This window comes from Petaurus breviceps, unplaced genomic scaffold, assembly GCF_028583685.1.
Source record: "Petaurus breviceps papuanus isolate PSGF00001 unplaced genomic scaffold, PetGlider_PUasm1.0 156, whole genome shotgun sequence".
Classification (NCBI taxonomy): Eukaryota; Metazoa; Chordata; class Mammalia; order Diprotodontia; family Petauridae; genus Petaurus; species Petaurus breviceps.
The window spans coordinates 14552677-14564236 of NW_027185720.1; the positions used below are offsets into that span (position 1 = coordinate 14552677).

At 49.2% G+C, this 11560-nt stretch overlaps 1 protein-coding gene across 3 annotated transcripts in view; it reads right to left on the bottom strand.

The window, feature by feature from the left end:
- Positions 1-11560, bottom strand: part of FAM227A (family with sequence similarity 227 member A) — a 37760-nt gene that overhangs the window by 16699 nt on the left and 9501 nt on the right. For all 3 annotated transcript variants that reach the window (XM_069082146.1, XM_069082144.1, XM_069082145.1), the window contains 3 exons: positions 7518-7581; positions 6046-6134; positions 2115-2258 (listed from right to left, as the gene is read on the bottom strand). In XM_069082146.1, the coding sequence (XP_068938247.1) occupies positions 2115-2258; positions 6046-6134; positions 7518-7581 (297 nt within the window). The remainder of the gene's footprint in view (positions 1-2114; positions 2259-6045; positions 6135-7517; positions 7582-11560) is intronic.

Sequence of the window (11560 nt, forward strand, 5' to 3'; positions counted from 1 at the left end):
TCCTGTGTGAGCATCCTGGGGCCTGGGAGCACGTGAGGCTGTAAGAAGGTGCTTATGCCCAGGAGGATTGGTCTGGTCAGTGGGGCGTCCTGTGTGAGCATCCTGGGGCCTGGGAGCACGTGAGGCTGTAAGAAGGTGCTTATGCCCAGGAGGCTTGGTCTGGTCAGGGGCATCCTGTGTGAGCATCCTGGGGCCTGGGAGCACATGAAGCTGTAAGAAGGTGCTTATGCCCAGGAGGCTTGGTCTGGTCAGTGGGGCGTCCTGTGTGAGCATCCTGGGGCCTGGGAGCGGAGGCTGCTTTCACAGACAGCAGCCACACTGACTCACAGGACTGGCAGCCTTTTCCCCCTTTATCTCTTTCCCAGCTTGTCCCCTGCCCACTTCTGGAGGCTGAGTCCTGAGAGAATCTACCCTCCTTCCTGTCCTCTCCACCTGAGCCTGGAAAGGATCCCTCTTTGCTGCACACAGAGGCTCAGGACCTCAAAGGTGAAAGGGGCCTCAAAGACCACTGAGTCCAACCCACAGCAGAAAATGACATTCCTGACCAGTGGGCTTCATGAAAACCTCCAGTGATGGGGAGCTCATTCCCACCAAGGCAGCCCCCTTCCACTCTGGGACAGCTGAAAGCCTCTCTCTGTGGCTTCCTCCACCCCCACTCCTAAGCTCCTCCTTCTGCCCTTGGAGGCCAAAGAAAACAAGCCTGACCCCTCTCCCAGATAGTGGCCCTTCATGACTGAGAGGTCTGGGGACCACAGGACCACAAGTTGGAAAGGACTGAGAGATAATCTGGCCAACTCCATCACTGCACATCAGAGGGAAGAGAGGCTGGCAAGATGAAGGGACTTGTCCAGGGCCCTTCCTCAGGCTCCAGCTCATCCTTTCCAATAGCTTCTTACCCCACCTTCCTCCCTAACACACCGAGTTCCCCTGAGGCACTGACCTGTCTTCGTCAGGAGGGACTCCACAGACCCAGCTCAGATGTCAGAGGATGAAAATCTGAGAGTGGGTGTGATGGAACCCCCAGACAAAGCCCCTCAGAGTTCTCCCACTGGCCCAGGCTCCTGCCCTGAGCAGCCATGGAGGTTCTGGGTAGAACAGCTGGGCTCCAGCATTTCGGAGCTGGGGGCAGGGGGAGGAGGTTCGTAAGCCTTCTGGGCTCCTTTTACCACTGTGCAGACTAAGACCCAGAGAGGGGAAGAACTGGCTTGGGGACACACAGCGAATCGGGCAGCTCACTTTGAACTGGGGCCAAATCTGATTCTGACACTCTTCTTCCTTCTTCCTGTCCCTTCCCCAGTCCCAAGTGTGGCATGGCTTCCTCTGGCTGGGGCCGGGGCTAGGGGCACACTCCTGGAGCAGACAGCCCTCCCTAAGGAATCAGTGGCCTCTCCTCCAGATCTGGGCACCAGCCAGCCTCTGGGGAGGGTGGGGAGAAGGGAGAAGGATGCGACCATTCCTCTGCCCTCCCCAAAGTGGAAAGGCATAAATGTAGATGTCCGAGTGGCTATTTCCTTAAATAGAGGGTGTGAATATTTTCCCAAAGAATCACTGGTTCTCAGAGCTGTAGGAACCTCTGGGACCTCTGTTCCCACCTGTGCCTAAACAGGGTCTGCCCTTACCCCACTTCCAGCGTTTTAGGAATGGTGGGCAGCTACAGCGGCAGAGGCTGTGGGCCAGGTACATGACAAGAGGCAGAAGGCAGACCCTGCAGTATTGGCCTATACTCATACAGTCCCAACGGGCCTGGAGGAAGGTCTCTGCACATTGGAGCAGCTTCCTTGTAAGAGAACACAGGCCATAACCCTACTGGATGAGCTCATGGGCCACCAGACCTCAAGACAGACTTGGGTGTGTGTGGGTATGTGTGTGTGTGTGTCTGTCTGTGTGTCTCTGTGTGTGTCTGCGTGTGTGTATCTGTGTGTGTATGTGGTCACAAGGAGGCCTGGTAGTGCTGTGATCTGCACGGTGGAGGGAGCACCCCCTTGAGGAGGTCCTCAGGCCATGGAAGCAGGGAAGTCTCTGGGCAGTGAGCATCTCTAAGGCCATCCTAGCTGCCTCCCTAGGCCGAGCTGTCTTCCAGCTCCACGCACTGCGTCTTCGCCTCCTCTAATTACCTTGCCACTGATGGTGTTCTCCTGCGCCCGGATGACGTTGCCCACCATGTCACAGTAGCTCACCCTGTTTGGCAGCTCATTGGGCTGGGTCTCATTGTACTCTGGGGCCTGGTACAGCTCAGCTAGCCCGTCCTTCTGGGTTCTCTGGAGAGGATCAAGAAGCAAGGAGTCACTGGGTAAATATGAGGTCAGTCTAAGAAGGCCCAAGTCTGATGGCCTATGGTAGGAACCCGCTAGTCCTTCATCCTGGCAAGTCTTCCCTTCCCTTCCCTCAACAGCCTCCTCTTGGAAACCTCAAACGAAGGAGAAGTCCCTGGCTCTGAGGCTATGATCCCTCATCAATGGGATCCTGTATTAGCAAGGAGACTTCAGCAACGTATCACACTATGACCAGGCTGGACTGATGCCGGGAATGCAGGGCCAGTTCAATATTGGGAAAATTATAAACATAATTGAGCACGTTAAAATAAAAAACAACAAGCATATGGTTATAGCAAAAACACAGAAAAAGCTTTCTGACAAAAGACAACACTCATTCCTGCTAAAAACACAAGATGGCATAAGGATGAATGGAGCTCTTCTCACTATGGCAAGTCACACCGAGCTAAGACCGAGCACCAGCCTTCTCTGTAATGGAGATGGAGGAGGCCCTCTCCAGTAAGACGGAAGGACCGTCATCACCCTTCCTCCTCGATGTGGGGCCAGAACAGCATGCTGCAGCGATGACAGGAGAAAAAAGCACGGAGGGAATGAACCTCGGCAAGCAGGAGACTCGAGCGTCAGTCTTCGGAGATGCTGTGATGGCTTACTTAGGAAAAGCCAACTAAAAAGCTAAGAGAAACAAAGACTAACTTCAGCACAGTTGCTGGACATAAAATAAACCCACAGAAATCCTTGGCATTTCTGTTTGTTACCAAACAAAATCCAGCAGGTAAAAACAGAAAGAAAAGTTCCATATAAGAACTACAGGTGGTATAAAAAGCTTAAGGTTTTACCTGCCAAGTCATGCACAGGAACTCAATGAACACAATTTTAAAAGATTCTCTAAACAAACAAAGACAAATCTAAATAACTAGAAGACCATTCCTAGCTTGTGGGTGGGCTGAGCTCATGCCAACCAAAACACAATTCTTCTGCAGGAACAAAAGGAAGTCAATGGCAAAAAGGCAGGAGGTTGGGGGCCCAGCAGGAGCAGGTCTCAAACCCTCCAAGCAGTTGGGCACAGGGGAGAATGAGTGTCTGATCAGCAGGATGATCAGGCACACAGTGCTGCCCAGGCCTTTTCAGCTGTGTCTCATTCTTCACGGCCCCACTGGGGTTTTCTTGGCAAAGATACTGGGAAGGTGGGCCATTTCCTTCTCCAGATCATTGACAGATGAGACAAAGGGACACAAACAGGGTAAGTGACTTGCCCAGGGTCACACTGAGGCCAGCCTTGAACTCATGAAAATGAGTCTTCCTGACTCTGTCCACTGCAGCGCCACCTAGTGGCCCAAGGAGGGGGCAAGAACTCGCTCTTCAACAAAAACCTGGGAAAACTGGAAAGCAAGGCTGGCAGGCCCCGTACCTTACGCCAAGAGAGCGCTAACGGGCACACGACTTGCAGAAAGGGAGGCATCACATTAGCGCAGCTCCATGGAGAGGGAAGAGGGAGAGGGCACATCACAGGGAGTAAAATGGACAATTCTGATTACATGCAATCCAAAAGGCGTTGCACAGACAAAACCAATGCAGCCAAAATTAGAAGGAAAGCAGACAAATGGGGGGAAATTCTTTGCAGCAAGTTTTTCTCCTAAAGGTCTCATTTTTAAGATACATAGTAAACTGATTTAAATTTATAAGAATAAAAGTCATTCTCTAATACATAAATGGTCAAAGGATGTGAATAGACAGTTTTCTTTTTTTGGAGGGAGGGAGGGGAAGCAATTGGGGTTAAGTGACTTGTCCAGGGTCACACAGCCAGTAAGTATCTGAGACCACATCTGAAGTGAGGCTCTCCTGACCCCAGGGTTGGTACCACTTAGCTGCTTTTCAAAGGAAGAAATCTAAACTCATCAACAGGCATATGAGTGCACGATCTCTTTGTCTGTCTGTCTGTCTCTCTCCAGGTGCCGAGGCTCTCTTAACCACTCCAACAAAAAGCCTTCCCTTAGTCTGCATCCAACTAGACTTTTCAGCATTGCCGACTGCTCCTCTTCTCCCCTTGGCTTCTGAGACACTTCTCTCCTGGTGCTGCCCCTATACCCTGGCCACTGCTTCACACAAGGCTGGGTGTCCACCATCTCTTCCCTCTCGCTGTGTCACCCCTAAACCTGCCCCCCCCATCACTGAGGTCCACAAGCTCAGGTTCTAGATCCAGTCCCTTGTCAAGTCTTGTCCATCCTAAAAATGTGACAGTGACATTTATACAGCACTAGGGCTTCAAAGCACTCCACATCCATTCTCTCACCTGCCGACCCCCTACACCAGGAGACAAGCCCCACGGGCCTGTCGCTGGCCTCTACAGCCATCCTTCTGCGACCACACCCTCACCCACGCTGACTTCAGATCTTCACCCCCTCCCACCTGGGGCGCTCTAGGAAGGTCCCCCTGCTTCCAATCTCTCCCCTCCCCAATTAATCCTCCCAACAGCTACCCCCGATCTTCCCAGGACATGTGTCTGACCACATCTCTGCCCAGCTCCACAGACTTCCCAGGGTTCCAGGCTCTTTAAAACACAAACTTCTCAGACAACCATAACCCAGCTCCTACCCACCGACCTTCGTAGACTTATGCATGTTATTCCCCTTCATTCCTCCTTTAGAGGCCTGAGAAAAGGGATGTGAGAAGGCAGCTGCCCTTCACGAATCTGAAGGTCAGTTCCCTTCCAAGGAGATCCCTTGGGAGGGGAAGTGTTGGCTTGCAGGGGCAGAGACACGGGGTAGGCGCGGCCAACGCCAGACCCTTCCCTAGCTCCTGCCTCTACCCATCTGGCTCTCGGCCTCCCAAATTTCCCACTGCCTACCTGGCTCCAGCCATCCCCACCCTATGTTCCTGCCACCTCTATTTGTGCCAAGGCTGTAGCAAAGCTCAATGCTATATTATTGGCTCCATAGTTCAGCAAGATTAGCAGTTAGACAAGCCTTTGTGGGCTGGTGTCAGAATCAGACTGCTATTTATAACTGTTTCTATGGAAAAATGCATTCTGACTTGCAAACAAACCTTTAGAGCATAACCCTGTGAGCTAGGGGAGAGGAGGGATGGTGCCTGTGTCATTAAGGGGCTCTGTAAAACATGGGACAGCTTGTGGTGCCCCCCAAGGCTCTCCAGGGTCCAGCCTTGCTCAACTCTCCTAGAGGCCCTCACAGGACGGTGAGCTTGGGCGATGCCCTCCTCCCATGTGGGGTCACAACATAGAGGGGAGTAGCCCCACAGAGCACAGGCCCCACTGGGGGACCCCTGACTGTGGAATGAGGGGCTGGGACAGGCATGGCTTTGTTTGTTCTTCACCAGACGGGGGATTTTATGACTGTAGGAGAGCCCCAGGACAAAATTCCCTCCACCTTCTTTGCAACCTAAGAGTCTTAGAAAGTGGCTGGGGGACCTGAGAGGAGACTCACCCATGTCACCAGGACTCAACCTCAGGGCTTCCTGTCTCCAGGGTCTGCCTTGCTGCATCCCCAGGTACAGAAAGCAAAAGGCCTGTGCAGCAGAGGTGGCAGCAGGACTGCAAGCCAGCTCTCCGCCCCATCAGGCTGCAATGGAGGGTGCCAAGCGAGGCTGCCCATGGGCCTGACAAACATCACAGCAAACCTTCGATTCTATCTCTACAGCTGTTCTGATTCCTCAGAAGCTCCTTCAGACCTGAGGGCCAAGGCCCCAGCACACACATAGTCCCCAGAGACGAAACTGATAGAAACAGGGGAACAGTCACCCCAGCTCAGCCTCTTACCCTTTTCGACCCAAGATAGGGAACATTTAAAGTCGATGGAGTCATCGGGAAAAACTTGTACAGAGTTTTCTTGGTTTTGCTTGACTTATCTGCAAACAAAAGAGGGAGAAGCTGAGAATGGAGGGTGGCTCCCCTAAGCCCCTGGCTGATGCCCACAGAAGACGCCCAGCAGTAGGCGGGCATTTAAGGAGCTGCCCTTCACACACTGGGTGCTACCACTAGGGAGGTTTTCTTCACGCATTCAGCATTCATGAGGTGCCTACTGTGTGCCAAGGGCTAGAGATACAAAGAGGAAACAGCCCCCAGCTTCAAGCAGTCTATGTTGTGAGGGGGAGAGGAAGAAGGGTAATACACAGAGAAAAAGTGAATAAAAAGGTATGTATATGTATACACACAGATACATAATGTATACATGTGCAGAGAGAGGAGAGGGGAAAGGACAAAGAGGGAGGGAGGGAGGGAGGACATGGCTGTGTTATACAACACCCCTGTCCAGGATCCTTTTGCAGAAATAAATGGCCCTGGGGTGGCTGGGTGATGCAGTGAATAGAGCACCAGCTCTGGAGTCAGGAGCACCTGAGTTCAAATGTGGCCTCAGACATTTAACACTAGCCATGTGACTTTGGGCAAGTCACTTAACCCCAACTGCCCTGCCCTCTCCCCTCCAAAAAGCGGAAGGAAGGAAGGAAGGATGGAAGGATGGAAGGATGGAAGGAAGGAAGGAAGGAAGGAAGGAAGGAAGGGCCCTCATCCCCTTTGTCACAGGGCTCTTTGGGGCTTCTCTAGTCAAGCCCAATTCATCTGAATCTCTACCCAGAATTGAAGCATCTATGGTGTACAGAGGACAGCCAGGATGTGGGGAAGATGGAAAGCTCAGAGGAGAGCCGTGCCCACACAGAGCTAAGGCCCTGCACAGCATGGCTGGTGGAATGTGCCAGTGGGGCTGGGAGGGCAGGAGGCACCATCACAGGGAGAGGGCGGCATCTGGTCACTGGCACAGGAGTCCTGGCTCCACCCCCTGCAAGCTACATGATCTTGGGCACATCATTTGACCTTTCTGGGCCTCAGCTTCCCCGTGCATCCACTTTAATTCTGGAAGTCTGCCTCTGCGAGGGGGACCCTGACTGAGGTGAAGAGTAGGGGAGGCCACCCTGGGCTGCCCAGGTGCCTGAGAGCTCTTGGTGTGTCCTGGGAAGAGTTAGCAGGGCCACAGGACTGAGAACCGGAAGGGGCCTGAGCACTTAACTTCTCCCATCCCTCCACAGTACAGACAAGGAGACTGAGGTTCCCAGTGCAGCAGAAGGAGCTGTACCAGGATCCCTCTGGTCAGTGCCCCTCCCCTGTCATTTCTACAGGCCTGGAAGGCTGGGTGATGCCCCTCAGGCTACCCATTCCTAGGAGCGGTGCAGTGGAGAGGGCGGGGACCTCGCCTCCCTCCCTCCCCCAGGATCAGGCTGTGAAGAGGGCTTTGCCTTTCTCTTCCAAGATGCGTTGCTGCTCTCTCAGCTTCTTCTCTGCCTCCAGCTTCTCAATGACCTTTGGAAACAAACACAAAACCCAGCGGGTGTCACGGTCAGTCCCTCCCAGAGCGTTCACCCCCAACCCGCTGGCTGACCCCAAAGTCCTGCATGGCGTTACTATTCCCACCCTTCTGGGGCCTGGAGGCCCTGACCCTGCATCTTGCCCCGGCGTTGGATGGTGGGCCAAAGCCCCCAGACTGTGCCTGCAGTCCATCTTCCTTCTGTCTCTATCCTGGGCGGCAGCAGGGGAGGTAGGAGGAAAGTGAGACAGTCAGGAAAACCAGGCTTGCTTCCCAGCTCTGATGCTCAGCACATAGGGAAGCCTAGACAAGTTATTATCTTTTTCTGAGCTTCAGTGTGGGCAATTATCCTCTTCTCACTCAGTCCAGGGGAGAGTAAGTAAACCTTGGAGCCTCTAGAAAGCTAACCCACAGTTATCTTTTGGAATGCAGCTAAAGCAGCCCTCAGAGGAAAAATTTCATAGCCTTAAAATTGTACATTAGGGGCAGCTAGGTGGCACAGTGAATAGAGCACTGGCCTTGGAGTCAGGAGGACCTGAGTTTAAATCCAGCCTCAGACACTTAACACTTACTAGCCGTGTGACCTTGGGCAAGTCACTTAACCCCAACTGCCCTGCCTTCCCCCATTCCAAAAAGCAAAAAACAAACAAACAAAAAAACCAACCAACAAAACAGAACAAAACTGTACATTAGCAAAATAGAAAAAAATAAGATTAATGAACTGAGTATACATTTAAAATGAGAAAATAAACCTAAAGAACGTATAATAGAAGAGATATTAAAAATGAGAATAGAGGAATTGAAAAACCACAGCCATGAGTAATGAGGCTAAAAGCTGGTTCTTTGAAAAGACCAATGAGGTTGACAAACTCTTAGCTGATCTGATTAAAATGAGGAGAGCAGAAAATCAAATCCATAAAATAAAAAAAGAGCAAGGTGAAATCACAGCAGAACCAGGAGACAAGGAAGACTCAGAAGGAACGCACGGCTCTGCGCCAACAAAGCCGAGAAGGCAAATGGAAGGGCAAGACCTTCAAAAGTGGAAACTTCCCACACTGGGAGAAGACCAGAGAGCAGCAAAATAAGCCAATCTCACACAAGGAAAGAGACAGGACGGCTCTGGAATCCCCAGAACTCTCCCTGGCCTTTCCCCAAAGGCCAAGTCTCTGGCCTGCAGCCTGTCCACTGGCCCAGGCCCAGGATCCCATTCTGCCTTGGCCAGCCCTCCATTCTGTTATCCCGGGTCACCCCTACCCTGTCTAGACCCCATTCTCTTTAGGCTTTTGACCTCTAGTTACCCTAGACTACTGGCCAGGCCTCAGTGTGCTCACCTATAAAATGGGGGCAATTATCCTTTCCTCCATCATTATCATGACGCTCCCAAGACCCCTCCTCCAGGAACCTTTCCATCTACTCAAGTGCTCAGGTCAGTCTGGCCTGCTTGCATTAGTGATAGAAATGCTTTGATTCCTTAAGAGTCTGGCCAACGTGGCAGATTTGTTTTTAATAAACCTTGTCTTTGGCTGAAAGAAGGTCGAATTCATTCAAGCAAGCCCTACATGTCGCTCTTTTGGGGTCCCAGGACCCTCAAACTTCAACAGACTTGCTGTAAAGCAGCTACCAAATTAAAACAAATTAAAACAACAAAAAACCTCTAGGTCCTGATGGATTCACAAGAATTGTATAAAACTTTTAAAGAACAAATAGTACTCACTGTTAACTTGAAAAATTTGGTTAAAGGACATAAAATAGCAATATACAGTTATTCCATTTTATTTCCTTAAAACTAGGGAACTTGCACAAGGAGTTAGAAGCCAAGCCTAACTGCCTGAACAAAGGAGTGTGAAAGCTTAAATAAATTTTAGAGCCAGCCCAATTCAGGGTCAAATTTATGATTACAAGAAAGGAATTTTCTCAGTAAGATATGAGAATTGACAAGGTATCAATTGATTTTAAGACCTAGAACATCTGTGTTTTCTTTATCATTAACATAACATGCCATAACATAATACATGCCCACAAAATATTTAGATAAGGAAAGGTTCCCTTATTCAAGACAGTGTCTTGGGTTCAGGGTCTCATCCTTGGCAGAAGAAAGAATGCTCTTAAGTTAGCCCCATCTGGAGTTATTTACATAGGAAGAGAGTAAACTCAGAGAATAAAGAAGCTGTCGGGTCTATTTGGAATTTATGATCTCAGGATGTGTCTGTAAGAGTATGTCCCAAGATAAGGGGAGATCCCACTTTCAGCCTTATCTGGTCTCTGGAGTTACTGACACAGGAAAAGGTATATTTTTTTTAAGCAATTGGGGTTATGTAATTTGCTCAAGGTTACACGGCCAGTTATTTCTGGGTGTGGTGCTAAGTATCTGAGCCCAGATTCGATCCCAGGTCATCCCGACTCTGGGGCTGGTGCTTTTACTCACTGTGCCACCTGACCACCCCTGGAAAAGGTATTTTTAAAGCAAAGCAAGGCAGTCTGTATGATTAAGTCAGACTTTGGCCAAAAATATGATATTTAATGATTATCATCATATTTTTACAAATTATTCTCAAAAATTGACAAAGAAAACACCCCACTAGATTTCTCTTATGAGACAAATATAGTCCTAATACTTAATTAAACAAGAAAAAGATAAAGCACAGAAAGAAAACACAGGCCAATATAATTTATGAACATTACCAAAAAAAAAAAAGACTTAGAATATCAAGGGGAATGATGAAAAAGAGTAAGAATGGGGAAATAGCATTTCCAGACTTCAAACTATATTAGAAAGCAGCAGTTATAAGAACTATCTGGTATTGGTTAAAACAGAGAGATTAATGGAAAAGACTAGACAAGGGAGATTCAGAAACAACAGAACTCAATAACCCAGTGTTTGATAAAGTGGAAAATATCAACTACCTAGGTAAAAACTCTCTCTTTGATTAAAAAAAAAAAAAAGAACCTTTTGGGAAAACTGAAAAGCAGCCTGGCAGAAATTATACGTAGATCAACATCTTTTCCTATACTCCACAATAACAATGCATACCTGACCTTGCTATAAATAAGAGAACCAGATCATCTACTTCTCATAGCTATGGGTAAGAAATGTCATCTTAATCAAACAAGAGACAGAGGAAGGTTAAAAGATAAAACTGGCAACTTTGATTACTTGAAAGTGAGAAGCTTCTGCACAGGAGGGAAATGGTCGTTAGATAAATGGTCAACGAATATGAATGAACAGTTCTCGAAAGAATTACAAATTATTGCCACAAGAAAAAATGCTCCAAACCACTAATAATAAGAGGAATGCAAATCAAAATACCTCACATCCAGCAAAATGGCAAGCAGGGCAAGCCAATGCTGGAAGCATTGTGGAAAGGGAAGCAGAGTGATACATTGTTGGTGGAGCTGAGAAATGGGACCACCACTTTGGAATGCAATTTGAAATTATGTAAATAAAGTGACTACAATGTTCATACCCTTTGAACCAGACTCCATTACCAGGCTTACAAGGAAGCCATCAATAAGAAAAAGGCCCCATGTCACTCCAGATTATTTATAGCAGCACTTTTTGTGACAACTAAGAATTGGAAACCACAAAGGAGATGCCCATCATTTGGGGAGCCACTAAACAAACGGTGGTAAATTGAGCCAAGGTAACAATATATGCTGTAACTACAACAATGTAATTGGAGAGAACAACACGCTAAAAAACCAAAGGTAAATGTAACAAAATTATACAGATCAAGTGTGACTCAATGAAGACATTTGAGAAGAAAACCCCATCCTCCCGACTCCTGCAGGTGGGAGGGCCACAGATAATTACACATTGCAGTTTTGGACTTTCTCAATCAATCAGGGAGGAGAGGGAAGGAGGGAAGGAAGGAAGGGACGGAGGGAGGGAGGGAGGAAGGAAAAAAGGAAGGAAGGAAGGAAGGAAGGAAGGAAGGAAGGAAGGAAGGAAGGAAGGAAGGAAGGAAGGAAGGAAGG